Source organism: Pinus tabuliformis, chromosome 7 (assembly GCF_031772625.1).
Source record: "Pinus tabuliformis cultivar Carrire ecotype Pingquan chromosome 7, CPIR1, whole genome shotgun sequence".
Lineage (NCBI taxonomy): Eukaryota > Viridiplantae > Streptophyta > Pinopsida > Pinales > Pinaceae > Pinus > Pinus tabuliformis.
The window spans coordinates 1,249,600,292-1,249,618,395 of record NC_142293.1 but is presented as its reverse complement, the minus strand read 5'-3'; the positions used below and the strand labels follow the sequence as shown (position 1 = coordinate 1,249,618,395).

General features: G+C 38.5%; 1 protein-coding gene across 1 annotated transcript in view; it reads left to right on the top strand.

Moving 5' to 3' along the window:
* The window catches only part of LOC149251902 (chloride channel protein CLC-d-like), a 214,408-nt gene extending 200,642 nt beyond the window's left edge, over window positions 1–13,766 (top strand). The window contains exons 14-22 of the mRNA XM_089459624.1: window positions 7,956–8,067; window positions 8,192–8,341; window positions 8,459–8,514; window positions 8,635–8,716; window positions 11,312–11,444; window positions 11,558–11,652; window positions 12,177–12,662; window positions 12,764–12,852; window positions 13,032–13,766. Of these exons, the coding sequence (XP_089315750.1) occupies window positions 7,956–8,067; window positions 8,192–8,341; window positions 8,459–8,514; window positions 8,635–8,716; window positions 11,312–11,444; window positions 11,558–11,652; window positions 12,177–12,662; window positions 12,764–12,852; window positions 13,032–13,185 (1,357 nt within the window). The 3' untranslated portion in view covers window positions 13,186–13,766. The remainder of the gene's footprint in view (window positions 1–7,955; window positions 8,068–8,191; window positions 8,342–8,458; window positions 8,515–8,634; window positions 8,717–11,311; window positions 11,445–11,557; window positions 11,653–12,176; window positions 12,663–12,763; window positions 12,853–13,031) is intronic.
* The last annotated feature ends 4,338 nt before the right edge of the window (window positions 13,767–18,104 follow it).

The following is an 18,104-nucleotide window of genomic DNA, read 5'->3' as shown; positions in this document are numbered from 1 at the left end:
TTTCAGTATTTACATTGTAAATAACTTGTTAAGTAATGGAACAAGTAGGTAGGAATAAATCAGTAAAGTGCATGGAGGGTTTCTAACTGGTAGACTTAGAAACTTCAACATGGTATCAGAGCGTGGTTGCAGATCACAGGAGAACTAAGGACATCAACCGAGCAGAGCAATAGCAGCAGAAAACAGTTGTCCCAAGTGACAAAAGTTGTTTCTAGCATAGCAACAACAAGGTAAGGGTGACGTAGTGCTTGCGTCATCAAGGGTGAGCCAGGAAGAGGTAGTGCAGAGGCTAAGGGAGCCTCATGCAGAGCCACATAGAAGCTAGGAAGGCTAACACAATTGGCGGAGGAGACCGGGTTGCTAGTGCTGGGATTGCGCAGAGCCTAGGAGCTCTCATCTTCAGGTTACTGGGGTTTAGAAGGTTGTGGGAACATTGCAGAGTGGAGCTGGTGAGGTACTGTAGTCAGAACAGTATCTGACAGGGCAAGGCCAAGAGGAGGTAGTTGCTACTGAGGGTTTCTAGTCGAGAAATCTGGATCAGTGGTGCAGTTGCACAGATGATCAGAGTAGGGGGCATCTTGACATCGGCAGAAGGATTTCCAGGAGGGAAATCGAGACTCAGAAGGAGTCAGATTGATAACTTCCAAGAGGGAAGTAGAAGAGCATCATGGCACTACATGGAGTAAGAGACTAGGACAGGCTGGACAGAGCGTCGAACTTTGCAGTCTGGAAGGCCAGAATCTTATCCGTACTTGACAGAAATCGTGTTAAGCACTTCACCTTGAAGACGATATCTATCCCAGTTGACCCAGTTAAGAATGACAAGTACGAGGAGGCAATGGCGAGGGCCAATAGCATCATCCTTGACGGGGTCAAGGACCATGTAGTACCACACATTGCTGAGAAGGAAACAACGTATGAGATGTGGGAGGCCCTAAAGAAATTGTACCAGCATACTTCTATGCAGAGAAGGATGTTACTAGAGAATCAACTGAGGTCATATCAGATGAAGAAGAGAGAACCGATTGACACCTTCCTCAGAGGACTGAATGAGATCCAAGATCAGTTGACTGTTATAGAAGCCACGCCGGATCAGGAATTGTTGGTGAGGACAACCCTGAATGCAGTTTCAGAAGACTGGGAGGTATTTGTCCAGAGTATACTGGGCAGAGGGACACTTCCACCTTGGGATGAGATGTGGGCGGCTCTTCACCAAGAAGAGATCAGACGACAGTCAAAGGCGGGAAGTAGCAGTAAGGGGATCAAAGTCAAAGAGGAGGAAGACGCTGCCCTAGCATCTGAGGAAAGCAAGAAAAGCGGAAGAAGAAGGATCTCTCCAAGATCAAGTGCTTCCGTTGTGGGGAGCTGTGTCATTATGCGACCCGATGTCCAAGGAAGAAGAGTAAGGGAGAGTCTTCCGAGACTAAGGCAGCACCAGCAAGGGCAGAGAAGGAAGTAGAGACAGATGATGACTGTGCCATGAGTGCATGCGCCACTTGAGAAGAAGTGGGGAGATATCGAGTTGTAGTTAGGCGGACTACAGGCGATGGGGGCAGGATCCTCGAGGTATCCAGCCTCTTGGGTTAGACCTTGCTACGGGAGCCCCGAAGAGGAGTAGCAGGACTAGCTGAAGTGGGTAGAGACGGATGCGGATGGAGCAGCAGAGAGAGCTACAGTGCAAGATTCCCAAGACAGTACGAGGCTAGTAGGTTGCAGCAGTGCGAGAGGCACGGTAGTGTTGCACTAGTGCAAGATGGCACAAAGAGGTGTGCAACAGTGTGAGATGCAGGGAGTTGTTGCAGCAGCGCAGAGGTCAGAGAGGGAGCACTTGTCAGCAGCGCAGAGGTCAGAGAGGGAGCACTTGTCAGCAGCAGAGGGAGCTTCAGCATCAGCGGGTGTCTCTAGCCCAACAGAGAGGTTAGAGTTGGGAGATCAGTTACTTACTTCTCAGTAACTGAGTTGTAGTGTAGCAATGGGCAGCACGATGCAGCATGATGAGAGGAGTTGTAGTGCGGATGCAGTGTTGGGAGAAAGGACCAGCAGCAGCACGGATGCAGAGGGAGTTGCAGTACGGATGCAACAGTGGCAGTGGCAGGGCCATGGGTAGCAGTACAGGATGCAGTAGTGCAGATGATGTTTGGCAGTAGGCTTAGCATCAACACAAGGACCGATGCTGGATGATCAGGGTGATACTCAGTGAGGAGTATTGCTAGAGCACAGTCCTTGCTAAGAGGGAGTGTTGATTTTGGGTAGCATCGGATGTGCTCTAACCACGAAATTTGGTGGAGAGGTTGGGGCACATGAGATCTTCAATACCCAGAAAGGGTTTGGGTAGATCCTAAACAGTTTAGTAGATATTAAAATAATTAATATTTTTTGGAGTCCCTAAGTCTAAACTTAGGGAAATTAAAATATTAATGTGGATTAATATAAAACTGTGTTAGAATGGTCCAAAAGACATGGATCAATCCAGATCTAATCTTAGCCGTCGATTAGGGACTTAATCTCGGTCATTGATATGTCAACGAGAAAAGTATAAGTGGAGGCTTGAGGGTCACTTGGAGAATACACCAGAGTGATTAGTCATTCTATTCTTTAGAGCGGGGTTTGCTAAGAGAGATAGAATCAATGATCGGATTTGCAGTTGAGGGGCGTTGAGTATAGAGAGGCAAAGTGGCAGAGATAGTGCCGGGAGAGCAGCGCAAGAGCCAGAGAGAGTGATGCAGTAGCAGCCAGGGCTCACGCAGGGCCACATAGAGGCAGCCGGGAGTTGCGCAGTGCTTCAGAGAGGCCAGTGTTGCTAACGCAGGGCCTCCCGAGGCTGATGCAGGGCCAACACTGGGCAGAGAGAGGCTGACATAGTCCAGAAAGGCAGATGCTGGGGTTTCTGGGGGCAGATTGGAGTTGAGGAGCTGCCAAAAGGTTTATCTGGGGTTTCAGCCGGGACATTTGTCTTAGACTGAGAGGTACTACTGCCAAGGAAATTCTCTATTGGGTAAGCCGGATTTGGCACCTAGATTGTACTCTGAAATTGTTTAATAAGAAAATCCTCAGATAGTTACACCGATTTTCTCGCATTGGGTGTTTCTGGGGACATTGGTCCAAAAATAATGGTGTCATTTGGTGTGGTTGTTTCTGTTTCCTTCAGTTGTTGATCTGTAATATGTTGAGCATGCACTAGTGTTTATTTTCAGTATTTACATTGTAAATAACTTGTTAAGTAACAGAACAAGTAGGTAGGAATAAATCAGTAAAGTGCATGGAGGGTTTCTAACTAGTAGACTTAGAAACTTCAACATAGCCATGCTAGCAACAATGTACTCAACCTTGGTCGTGCTTAAAGCTACGGACTTCTATTTCCTACTCATCCAAGATATCATGGCAGATCCCAAGTTGAAGCAACACCCAGATGTGCTCTTCTTATCAATAACGTTTTCAGGCCAGTCAACATCAGTGCATCCATGTAGTCGTATATCTCCAAGATTGATCGTCCCATGTAAATATTTCAAAATGTGGTCGGCAACAATGCAATTTTTATGAAGCGGCTTAGACATGAATTGACTCAATTAGTTCACTGCAAAGCAAATATCTAGACTGGTGTTCACAAGGAACATCAATGCCTCAACCAAGACAGGTCCAACAACATCTCTACATAATTTCTTGAAATTCAATTCCATCATGGTGTCCAAGGATTTGCATTCTCCCTTTCTAAATCTCTCCAATAACTTCACAACATATTTTCCTTTTCCAAACTTCTGATCCCAGAAAGAAGTGCATTCTGCCAAGATCTTTCATCTCAAACTCAAAGGCCAACTCCCTCTTATTTTGATCATTAGAGGCTCATTACCTGTCAAAATAGATTGTCAACATATAAAACCAAAATCAAAGGCATACCTTGGACCACGTGTAGAGGTTTGGATCAATGTTGCTTCCAAGCTTCACTAGGTAACTGTCAATGCAAACATATTAGGCTCGGGGAGCTTTCAATGCTTTCTACAAACATAACATTGACCGAACCAATATACCCCGCCTCTAACAAATCAATATTGTGCAGCCAAATCATCCAAGTCTGGTTATCAAGCCTTAAATGCCAAACTAAAACTAATATTAAAGCCATGAAATTTTCTGCCAATATCACCGTTAAAATTTTCAATCCTAGTCCCTAAGTATCATGTTAGAACCTTGTCTATTGTCATGACAACAACTATCATTTACCAAGCAATATCAAGGCAAACTTTATCAGGCCATCCACATGATCATAATATGAATAATTTATGTCACTAAATGTAAATGCATACACCAAGGATAAGTCATTTAAGTTTCTGCAATCCATTGATTGTGAGATTTCTGCAATAGCTAGATTAAAAATCACTGCATACTAAGGAGCAATCCTTTACCGTCATACTAGCTTCAATCATCAAAAAATATGTTGATATACATAGTACAGACTCCTTCAAACAAAAGATGAGTGAAGATATTCACATTCTCTGCAACAAGTCAAACATTATGTAAATCTCACTGTTTCTTAACTTTTCTTCTCATAGAATTCTCTATCATCTTGTCATGTCCCTTCTTAAATTAATTTGGAATAAGACTAATTATTGCATTTTGGGGCCGATTTTGGAGATAGTGGGGCCCATTCGATTTTATTAGGAGATTATGCTATGGAAAAGTTATTTTTGTGTGGTTAAATTACACATAGGGGCTACCCACACTAGGGAAATACACACTCCCTAGTTCGATTTGCATGGAGGTGGTTAAGTGAGGACCCATGATGGAGGTAAAATTGGAGGGAAATGTGCTCCACGAAATCTATATAAGGAAGACAACTCTCCTCATTTGATTCATCTTTTGGCATATCGATTTCTCTTTGGTTGCTCGAGTTGCTTAGCTGAGTCACTTGCTATTCAATAGGAGTTCTTCAAGCAAAGAGCTCACCCTTTCTTCGGGGGACTTTGAGTGCCACTCTAGGAAGGTTTTTCTTCATTCTTTCAGAGGAGGGATTTCGTTGTGATTTCCAGCAGCTGATTCATCTTTTGGTGGTGCGTATTATTGGAGGATGCATTGAGGAGGAGGCCGAGTTTGCTTGTGGTGGCTTGCCGTGGAGTTTGGTTGGGAGATTTTCCAGAGAGGAGGCCTAGGAGATTTGTTGTCATCTTGGAGAGTTTGGGCACTGAAGGAGAGTACTTCTTTACAGTGTGATTTTCGCACTTCCTGGGCCAACATAGAGGCAACACTTGGTGAACACGTGGGAGGTAGAGTTTCATTCTTTGAGGCTGAATTTTGCTAGGGAAGTTAAGGGAAGCATTTGTGGAGGAGATTGCTTCATTTTCAGAGCTTGGGAAGAGGATTTCGTTGGTGTCCTTTCCAGGTCGTATTCTTGAGCAGTTTGGACTTTGGAGAGACTGGGGCATATTGGATGTCGATTTTGGAAGGTCAAAATTTAGCCAAACCATTTCTGGGTTTTACTGGATTTTGTGAGAGGAGTCTGTGGTTAAAATTTCAGAATTGTTAGTTAGTTGGAGAATTTGCACCATTTTGTGGGTTCGAATTTGGCTTGGAGATAGGCCAAACCCTTTCTGGGTTTTCCTGGGTTTTTTACAAGGACCTTAGAAATAAATTTGCATAATTTTCTGAGCACCGATGGTGGGGTTTTCAGCCATATCTTTGCAGTAGACAGTGTAGATTCGCTAGGGCAGCACGAAGCAGCAGTTGGATAGTTTCTGGGTTATGATTGCTTCACCTGGGCATCTCTCCGCTTGCCAAAAAAAGGCAAGCCCAGGTGTATTCCTTCCATATATTTGTACTCTTGCACCAGTTATAATAAAATGGCTCAACTGCTTCCATATTTCTGATTGTTCTAGGTGTTTACCAAATTGTTTTAAAATTTTCTGTGGTGTAAATTTGTTATTTGCTTGTATATCATTGTTTTTCCTATTTTGGAACATTACAGTGGTATCAAAGCATGATCTTGGCCCAGTTGTGGGTAACCAGTAAGATAATGGGAGATTTGGGCATGTATGCACATTGATGGGTTACACAATACACCACCCATGGCTCAAGGGAGATTTACTACGCAGAAATTCTGGGGTGGAATCTGCTGGAACGATGAGACGTTGGCTTAGTTGAGGAAGGTGTCAGATCAGATCCATACTTGTCCTTACAACAGAGACACTAGAGGTGCACAAGCCGTGGGAGTACAACCACCTACACCATGTGGGGAAAGCCGACAGAATTTGGGCACCAGGTCTCCTGAAAAGGAGCAGTCATTTATTGTTGGAAAATTACATGTATGGGGCATCACATTAACATATCATTTACATGCTAAATCCTTTCACTTCACAAGTCTTATATCTTTACTTTGATTTAGTTCATGTGTTTATATTTCTAAGTGTACATTTGAATATCACATCTTGTTTATAATTCTAGGTCAGATTTATTTGAAAGTCTAACACTCTCATTTTGATATATATTTTCTACATTTTTTTTCTTTTAACTAATTAATATCTAGGGATACTCCCCTTGGCTTGGAGAGAGCCTGCCAAAAGTGAGAGGATAATTGTGCAAAGGTGACGATGGCACTCCTCGTAGGCTTACCTTAAGGTTGCATCTGTGAATTGGGATTCTTCCACTTAGATGCGAGTTGAAGAGGTAATACTTCTTGTGAAGCAATGTGGTTTTACACTCACATGCTATTACCCTATTCCCTTTTTGGCCATGGGGGGGAGAGAGAGTTTGAAGGTTTATGGGGGCAGTTCAAATTAATTAAGAGTTTGAATTATCAGGGGGCCCAAAGTACTAGGAGCTCAAGTGACCTATCTGTTTGAACTACCATTTGAGTTCGAACCTTCATGTTATTCAAGTTACCATTCAGTGGTAGAATTTGAGTTATAAAATTTGGGAGAGCTTGAATTGCCATCATATGGGGGAAATTTGAGGGAGTTACTTCCTAAGCTAGAATGATCATAGACCTACTATAAATGGGTTATGGAAAGCTACAACCATGAATTATGAGAGAATTGTAACTAAATGGAATGATAATCGTTGTCATTGAGGAATTTCTCTACAAATGACAATCCTTGGAATCTTAGCAGTGAGATTTCTTGGCTAGCTTGTGTTGGAGCTTTGGAGGGAAGTAGGATAGCTGAAGAGGCTGCTCAGGAGAGAAGGGGATCCAATTCCTTGGATTGTGCAAGGTGATAGAGAAAAAGGCTGTCGATTAAAACTGTTATAGGTGTAAATATTGACCGTAAACCTGGGAATTGGGTTGTGTTAAGAGAATTAGAGCCAGCCATAGGAAAAGTTCGCCATTGTGGATTCATAGCTTCAGTTCAGGGGTGGCCTTTGTTGCAAAGAGAATTGGTGTAGCAAGGAACCTATCGTTGGGTGGAATGTCCTTGTTCTGTAGCCAGTTGGTGGACAATTTCCAAGCAGATAAGTGGTCATGAATGCACCTGTAGGCTGTGAATTGTGCTGGATTAATGCTGTTTATGTCATGAATTATATTACTTTCTGGTTTGTTATGTCTTGTTTACATGTGTAAGCCTGCAATTATAATTCATGGTGACATTGTGATTGAATGATTAATTTGCTTGCATATGTCTGCCTTGTCATGACTCATGCCTGTGTGTGTTAATTAGTTAGTAGCAGGACAATGAGAAACCACATTAGATAAAAAAATTTGGAGTGAAATTGGTGGTTTCAAGAAGTACCTGATATCCTCGAGGTCCACAGAGGGTACTGGGTATGTTACAAACAACTAGGAAGTTTGTATATGAAAATAAAGATAATATTTTATCTTTCCAATGTGATATATTATACGCATGCATGACTTAAAAGCTATAGAAGTTGATTACATTATGAAAATTAAAAAGTCAAATCATCATCTCCTTTGAAAAAGAAAATCAGCCTCTTTTCCTAGAATTTAATGTTTTTTCATTGCATTATGTTCACAGGTCATCAAGTGAGAAATTTTGGTTTGCTTACACTTGCCCTGAACATCATCCAGTTAGTGGAGTCAGTCAGTACAATGATCTTGCTACACTTTTTTTCTCAGTACCTCATGAGGTGGGTTCTTCTTGTGCAATAAACTACTGAATATGTCAAATTTTGGTATGTGCCTGGGAAATCTTGAATTTAGAGCCTTATAACTCAAAGATTATTCCTCATAGATAGTCTTGCTTGTGAACAGACAATTAAGAATCTACTTCAACTGGGGCAGGATGCAGATCCTTACTTTACTGTTAAGGGCTTGGGTATCCATACTGTTTCATTCTTGACAGTTTTTATCCTAGCCTATGGAGTGGCAACTCCTGGAGGCATTTTCATGCCTTCAATGATGGTAAATCAGATTCTGAGGCTTGTGACAATGTTCCTAACGTAGAAACAACTTGAATTTCATTCAGAGAACTAGCTGGTGTATTTGTTGCACTCACTATAATTTTGTATTTTTAACTAGGTTGGAGCATCTGTTGGAGCTCTTTTGGGTTGCATATTTCAATCAATATTTCCAGGGTAATAAACATGATTCCAAGAGCAAGATAGAGAATCAAAACCAAACTGTTGATTTACAGGCGTTATCTCTATTTCAAAATGTGTTGATAATTAAAGTAGTTTTTAACATTTCCTCTGCAGGGCCAACATTCAGCCAGGGCTTCATGCTTTAATTGGTGCAACTGCTCTTCTTGGGGGAGTTTTCCGTTCTACAATTTCTGTGGTAAAATATATCTTCATCTTTTTATATTCTGTTAAAGGATGCAATGAAAAGCACACTGATTTTGACGTGCTGTAATGAAAATCAGACAAGATGATTGCTATTAATAGCCATACTTGTTTATACATACTTCTAGATAAACTGAAGCAATGAAAAGCATGTCAGATAACTTTTAAACCAGTGTATTAAATGGAAATACTGTACATAGATTATCATTGCAGACCTTGTACATCAGTAATGCCATTTTCATGAGATTCACTGTTACAGTGTTATGTCTCATAGCTCAATAAATAGAAACTGTTTTCAGTTCGCTGAGATGGCAGCGTTATAGTTTCCTTTCCACAAGTAACGGCCCAGTGTATCTATGTGCAAGAGGTGATTCCGTGAAATTGGGATTCATAGCTTCTGTTTATTTTGTTTTCAGCTGCTAGTCATCATACCAGATTTTCTTTGTGCCTTGGAAAATAAGAAATATATAATTTCAAACTAGTCATTTGATATGAATTTTGAAGCTTGTCTTCTCAGCCTTTGTCGTAAACATGAATTTATCTGAAGCTTCTGATGGAGCATCATTCACTCAAGAGGGTGTCCATTAAAAAAGGTCTTTGAAGCGATGGAATATGGATGCATAAAGCACATGACTAGTCATTGAACAAAAAATAGCTACACAACATCAATCAAACCATAGCATTTCCCCTTGTATGCCACAGAAGAAATAAGAGATAAAATTTGCAACTGTTAAAGGTGATCATATGACATTTTGCAGGACAATTTTGGCTACAATCTCAATTTAAACATGGGCAGAGTGATTAAATTGAGTGGGTGATTGAAGAGGAGGATTCTCTAATACAGGAAAACTGCAATAAAGTGGAATCATGGGATGGAACATGAATAACACTCACTTCAATGTTTTGGACATACCCCTGAATTCTTATGGATGCAAGGCCAGGGCTGTAAGTGTAACATAATGATTATCTGCTGGAACAACTTAAAAGTTCAGAAATGACCACTCCTGAGCTGCACAAGAACAAAATCATCTATGCCATAATGGAATCTACTCAAGGGAATGGAAATATTCATAAATATAATGAAGTGACCTTTGGCAAAGGATCACTGCATGAAGGAGTGAAGGAATTAGAACACAACATCATCCTAATCTTGCTAGGCATTCAATGTCAAGCCCTCCATATAAAGAAGAGATTAAAATGAGAAATATCCTGATTGGCCGAAGAGCTGTACATAAATTGGATAATTTCTCCTTGGAAAAATTAAGCTCTGGAAGGTGGATACTGCTCCACAAGAAGACCCTACGCCAAACAATGCCTCCTTGAATCCTCTGTCATGAACTCAATGTGAGACATTGGGTGGGCCAAGCATTGAAACAAGACTTGCCAAGCCCGCTGAGTGCTTGGTAAGTTTAACTTGTTTCGAAATTGGTCCATATTCGGTCAAATCTGGTCACAGTCACCAAGGCTCAGCCAGTTTAACTGAGTTAATTGCTGAGTCTGACTGAATTTGACCATTTTGACAGAGCTTGAAACATTGAAAGACATTTGCCTATTCAAAATAATATTTTAAGTTGTTTTTTATCTGCATGGTTTACCCCAGGATTTTACAAAGTCTAAGGCATACGCTTATCCTTCAGCTTTGATGAATTGTTCGAGAGTCTGAGTAATTTGACTGGTTGCAAGGTAAAGAATGGGAAATCTGGTCATAGACTTCATGCAACAATTGTTATATCAAGAGTAAAGAGAAAATAGTTTTAAAAGCTGAAGCATACAAGTGTCTCAAGGTCATATTCAACTTACCAGTCAAAGGAAGCAACAGAATTGTTGAACTGTTCAAAAGCAGAACCTGAGGAAGTAGAAGTTTCAGTAGAAACCCTTAAGAGTTAAAGGAGCCAGAGTATTGAGAAAACAGAAAGTGACATGCAATCAACCGTTCAGCATTCATTTTTTTTTTTAAATTTTGAGTGGTTTAGACTCGGGATTTGACTTTGCACTTATTTCTTGCCCACTTTCTCTCTGTGGCTTTGGAGGTGGACTTTTGGCCTGATTGTTGGGTTATTAAATGATGGTTTACCCATCTGATTTTAGTATGAATTTTTCTACAAATGCATCATTTCGAGTTGTATCAACTTCTGTAGGGTGTTTGTTGCAAAAATTTCTTATATCAATTCCTTCAACAGACACATTCACATTATCAGTCACTACTACAGGCACGTTCACGGCATTAGTCACTACAATAGAAACATTGACGTTGTCAGTCACTACTACAGACTCATTTACATCAGTAAAACACATTGATGTTGTCATTGCTACTTCAGACACATTAACATCGATAAGACCATTTCATCATGTGAAAGACGCCAAATATTTTCAGTTAGGTCTCAAGAGTTCAATAAATTTAATACTCAATATTCTGTCATTGTCTAGCTGCTTTTTTTTTTTTTTTTATTTCTAGTATATCTAAACATTTGTCTTGTCCTTCCCCCAACTTCCAAATCAAGTTAGGTAAGGCGTATTTCTGCTCATGTGTGGACATGCATAAAATTGATCTATATTTTATGAAGAAATTCATAGTTCTTTATTCATGCAGGTGGTAATCATGGTCGAAGGAACTGGTGGTATTGATTTTATTCTGCCCATAATAATGGCAGTGGTAGTATCAAACTGGGTGGCCCATCACATCCATCAACATGGTGCATATGAGGCTGATTTAGAGCAGTCAGGTATTTCATGGTTTCAAAAAATAAGCCTCAAAGTTTCATCATATTTAGATAATTGGGGTTTCTTAATTTTCATTAGGTCTATTTGTATGATAATATTTTGATTCCACCACCAGGAAATGTCCATTTCCTTCAAAGTGAGCCTCCACGGGAGTTAGCTGTGTTGACAGCCTTTGATATAATGTCACCAAAAGTGGTTGGATTTGAAGAGGTAAAGTATCAAGAGATTGTCTAGGGTAGAAATACATCAATTTATGGTCAAATATCCTTGAACTACAAGAAAACTAAAAATATCACACAATGAACCTTTTTATTTATGGTTTCCTCCCTTGTAATACATGTGCCTATTCCAGTGTATATTGACTTGTTAAGGGTGATGGTTATGATGTTTTACTTTCCAAAATAATGATCGATTTTCTAGTATATTATAAGCTAAATTACTCCTCCGCCGCCTGGTAATTTTGCTGATCAAGGATGAATGTTGGTTGTATTTTGGTTCTTGGGCTCTTTTGATTAGTTTGGGCTATCTGCATGGGGTCTCTTAGTTTCCTTTTGTCATTGTCAATGCCTTTTTGCCATTACCTTCTGGCCAACAAGTATGGTAGGAATGAGGCCAAAAGCTTTTTGCAATCAAGCTTCTCACAATGTATTTTTAAGATGACTTAATAGAAAATTTTGACTTACAAAAATTTAAAAAATAAACTAAATTATGCATTTTTTTGGATCTCCTTGCAGGTAGTTCCAGTTAGAGAAGTTTTAAATGTCCTACGAAGCACACGACACAACGGGTTTCCTGTTTTCAAAAGTGCCAATCTTAATCCCAATGATTCTGGTGGGCAAATGGTTGGCTTTATTCTTAGGCATCAACTACTACTTTTGCTTGAGCAACATGCTTTTGTCAAAGCCAATCTATCTTCAAAAAAAGATTCTGGAAATTGGTCATCCCCATTTTTTGGGAATATAAATATGAAGCAACTAAAGTTCCTTGAGGATGCAATGCGAGCATATCACTTTTGCCATCATCCACATCGTCGAGACCTAACTTCTCGTCCAGAAGCTATAGATGAACTTGACTTGGGTAGCATCTTAGGATTACATACATCAATTGAATCTACTTGTGGAGTCACAGAGGAAAGTGGCTCTAAGTCACACACAACAGAAATATCAATAGAGACTTTATTGTTGGACTTGAGACCATTCATGAATAGAGCTCCATTGACTGTAAGTCCCTTTCAAAAGACAATGAAGCATGAAGTTGAGGTTTGACCTAGTTTTCTTTCATAAGCAATATACTGAGAATCAATATCATTGACTTATACCAGGTACGTGGCGAGTGCTCAGCACAGAGGGTGTATGTAATCTTTCGGACACTTGGCCTTCGACACCTTTGTGTAACTGACTTGAATAGCAGGTACATATTCCTTTGCTCCTGTCCACACCTTGTATTCTTGAGATGTGATTAGGTTTCATTTGACAACCTCAGTTATGAGCATGTTTAGGAACAAGGAAAAGCTGCGTAGTGCAACTAGCCCCATTGTTTTGAGACATGCCATGAAATTTATATTTTTCTATTCAATTGTTTTTTTGCAGGGTGGTTGGTATGATTACAAGAAAAGATCTAAGCTTTGCTTCTAAAAAGTCCACTATCCATGAACATAGACAAAATAACTCTCTTTTGCAATTGGAATCAGATTCAACCATAGATGAAAGGACAGCAAGAGATATCCTCTATTCATTGCCCTGAAATATTTGTCACTTTGTCAGCTTTAGTTTTTGATTGACATCCAAAATCCCTGCATTTATCAGATGAAATTTGGTACCAGGGAAAACAGAATACTGTTTGCTAAGATCCTGAAAGGCTACTTTAGGTTCATGAAGCGTTGGTGCACCAGGCATTATGTGCCAGAAAACATGTCATAGTGTAAAGTAAACAGAAGAATGTCTGTCTTAAATCTCGGGTCCTGTTTCCGAAGGAGCCATAAACATCATCAACCTAGAACGTTTCCTGTGCACAAAGCAAAGGAATCAGTTCATTGCAGACCGTTTAAAATGATGAATCAAAAAGAGCCTGCGGTTGATCACCTACTATCACTTAGAATTGTGTCCATTAATTCGGAGTCCAGAAAGACAAGAGGCAATGCAAAATGCTCCAGATATCCACAAGAATTCTATTTGCTTTTTTTTGTATGAAAAGTATTGGGACCACATTTTGGTTCCAATTTCCCATTCTGCAATTGTTGAAAATGGTATAGAAATATTTGTTTAGGAAATTGTTTGAGATTCATGATAATTTTTTTTTCATCTATACAACCTTCCTTTTGTTCATTTCTTTCTTAGATAACATTTTGTATTAATGACAGAAAAAGAGGCAGCGAGTCCGTCAAAGAAACACTACTACAAGTCTGTAACACAAGTCAAGAGACAAAATAAAACATAAAAAAGAAAAATATATAAAAACATCCAAGTTAAATCAGCCATGAATAATACAGTACTTGGGATCATTAGACGCGAGGGGTCATAAATCTTTTGTAGACAGTTATATTAGCTGTCAGCATATAAGACGAGCAAGCCAGCACCACTGCTGAAATGTCAACTCAGTAGGGTCCTAGCTAACCCTTTTAACGAAAAGCTGATCTGACTAAATCAAAGTCCAGGCCTTTAAGGGTCATTGGGTTGGTCCTAACTAAAGCAGTTGTCTATAACGCGACTTTTTGAAAGCCTTTCCGGCGGGTTTTTCCGGTCGAAATCCGGCAGGAATTTATTGGAATCGAAGTTTGATAGCTATTTTCTGCACAATGAAAGCGTCCTAGGGGTTTTCCAGGGTGCTGAATCCAAATATGCAGTTAAAAAACCATTTTAACTGCAACAAATCAAGATTTAACCTCAATTTCCTCCGCCGGATTCCGTCACCGGAATCTCCAAAAAGTCGCATTATAGACAACTCCCTAACTAAAAGGTCAACCTTTCTCAAATACGTAGTCCTCGAAGCTCTTGCCAAATTGGGTTGGTGACAAAAGGCCAATGTTTCGATTAAAGGATTGGGATAACCGACCTTTCTAGCTTCGTTAAGTTATTCCCTCACCATTTTGCAAAAAAAAAAGCTCTAGAACCTTATTTAAGTCCAGAAAACTTTCAAATTTTAATTTCTTCAAAAGAGAATTTCCCAAAAGCCATGGCCACACCATTAAATTTTAGAAATCTAAACTCATTCGGAGTGCACGATACCAATGAATGTTCAAATTTCAAGAATCAAACAATTAATGCAATTTTTGAAAAATTACCTCAATTTTGAGAAATCTTGAATCTAATTCATGTGAATTTTCTGAAAATTTACCTTAATCTTGAGATTATCTGAATCTAATCCACGTGAATTTTCATTGTTATGGTTGATTTGAAATATTTAATTATAGTAGAAATATGTTGCTTCTCTTGAACACAATTTTACTCGGTAGCCTAAGAGACTAAATACCATATGTGTATTTCAATAGCACAATGCCACAACCATTAGGGTGCAGTTTTCAAGGCATAAAATAGATTTAATTTCTCTTATTACAGTAGATCATAACAATAGTAATTCTTCTCTTTTATTCTCAATGTGTTAAATCACTTCACCAATTCAGCTATATGTTATAGCAAATCATTATGAACAACAAAGGTTGAAATCTACTCAATCATTAGAATAATTTGAGTTGAAAATCATATCTATATATATGAAGTACAAGTCCATATCACAACTTCCTCACAAAGTAGGTACAAGTCATGTACTCCAAACCTTTTGACCAATTCCTCTTAACTAGGAATCACTCTTCAATAATGTTGATCACTCAATCAAAGATCCTTAACATTCTAAAATCAAAATTGACAAGTTCTGTCCTTGGCACATATACCAAGCTTGTATTATACAAGCTCTCCATACTAGCACTCTTACCTTCCTTAAGGTTTATAAGTCTTAGTAATGTTGGTTCATACAAATACATGATAAGATTGTTCTAGTGCCAACCTCCAACTTTACATCTCCATTGTAGTCCTCAAACCTACATCAACATATGCACTATGGGCCACATGGAACATCAAGAATACAATAATCGAGTCTTCTTCCAAACAAGGCATTACACTAAGCTCAAGACTCATTAATCTAGGTCATCCATGATCTTGCCTTGAGTGGAAAATGGTAACTTCACACACACACACATGTATATATATTATGTAAATCTCTCACAAATCTAGTACAAATTGAGCTCTCTAGACCCTATAGAAACCATAAGAAAAGCCTAGTCATCAACTCCTAGTTAGCAGTCACTCCCAACCAAAGGTGGTCATTCCACCAAACATCTTCAACATGTTAGCATCAACACCAAGTCCTCCTTGGCACATACACCAAACTTGTATCACACAATCTCTCCACACTGGTGCTCTTGTTTTCATTAGGGGTTACTAACCTTAGCCATGTTGCATTAGACAAGCACATGGCGAGGCAACTCTAGCACTATCCTTTAATTCTACATGTTCATCTTAGGGCTAGAGTCCACAAACCTTACTTCTTCAACCCTGGGATTATCACAAACACTAAGATCTCAATGGAAGAACAAGAATACAATCGTTGAGTCTTATTCTAGTTTGTGAGAGATTTTTCGGCGAAAATCACATGAAATACCATTTGTCGACGCGTTTCGAACCAACCAGTGTGGTTTATCGTCAGGACAAGTTGAATAAACAGATCCAGCTTAGCATGTTAAATAGTCTGAGCAGAGCCTCCAACGGCTAACTTGACCAACGGCTAGTTTGACTCTAGGACCGGGGTCAAAATTATTTTATTAATTTAATTAGTAATATTCAGGACCAATCCCTTAAAAATATATATAAAAATATAAAAAATATTTTTAATGGGTATTTAATTCAAAAAGTATTATTAAAAATTATAAGTTAATTAGTATTTAAATGGAAAATTAGTTACATAAAGGACCTTATAATATATGAATAAATTAAATGCCTAAATATAAATATATAAAGTAATATAAAAATATATAAAATAATTTTATTTAAAAGTATTATAAGTTAATTAGTATTTAAATGGAAAATTAGTTACATAAAGGACCGCATAAATATAAATATATAAAGTAATATCAATACGTTGTTAGGTTAGTTAGAAAATTAGTGAATTAGTTAAAAATTATAAGTTAAATAGAATTTAAATGGAAAATTAGTTACATAAAGGACCTTATAATATAAGAATAATTTATATGCATAAATATAAATATATAAAGTAATATAAAAAATATATATAAAATAATTATAATGGGTGTTTATTTAGAAGTATCATTAAAAACTATAAGCTAATTAGTAATATAAATAGGTTGTTAGAATTAATAAATATAATGAAATGAGAAAATTAACTCTAAAAAAAATAAAAATAAATAAATAAATAAAAACGAGAAAAATAATATTGAGTTAACTTAAAAGTCTTAATAATAATAATAATAATAACAACAACAACAACTAGAAAAAAAAAAAAAACTAGAGAAAAGAAAAAAAGAAAAAAAAAACCAATATGTTACACCATGCTCAGAATTTTCAAACTAGGCTCTCAATGATTTTTCCCTAGCTCCACTTGTCATGTGTTTTACTAGGTTAGAAACCATGGCACTATAATAATGCCATAAGAAGCATTAGTATCTTTAACATCATGTTCTTCTCTAGGGTTTATATGCACAACCCCTATTTTATTTCATAAGATCATTGAAGACATCTCCCTCTCACCTGATCTTTTCCTAGGGCTTCTTAATGAACCTTAATTTCTTGCTCCCTACAAAATGTGTCCATGATAAATACGAACATGGAGTACAATGATCATAATAATATGACAAATCTTTTTCCCCCCTTTATATATATATATATATATATATATATATATATATATATATATATATATAAGGGAGACTAATATAAAATAAGGATGTGATCATACAACCTGTTGGCGCTCAAACTAGCAAAGGTCCTAAAAGTGATCACACAACCTATTGCCGCTCAAACTAGTAGAGGTCCTAAAAGGGGATCTTTGAAGGACTACCACTAGGCTAAGGGCAACAATGGAGCAATAGCTCACTATCACCTTAGCTAAGGCTCCCGGCTCTTTACGGACTTTCATTGATAGGAGGAGACTTGCTATGATAAGGATCACAAAATGGATGGACCAATGATAGGGTGAGGGGTGATCTTGGAAGCCTATTCACAAGAGAGGCTCAAATATGTGGGTTGCTTACTTTGGAAGGCAAGGTTGTAAGCTCTCAAGGAAGGGCTTAAAGTGAATTTCAAGGTTTAGGTTTAGGGTATGTATCTTATAATGGAGGTCCCTAGGCCTTAAAATTCTTGTGAAAGCTTGGATTCCAAGTGATCCTTGAAGGATTATCCTTAATAGTGTATGGGACCACATGGGACCAAGTGGACCCGGGGGTAGGTCAAGGGGGTAGGTTTTAGCAACCAAGAATATGCTTGACCTATTCCAGAGGGAGAAAGGGACCAAAGGAAGAATTTTTAGTGCAAGACAATGTGAGGATCCCAATGAGGTCTTTAGCCTAAGGAAATCAAGGGCAAGATTGATCTTGAGGCTATGGCTTGAGGTATCTCACAATCCCACAATTAGAATTTCTTCAAAATTGGAGGGTG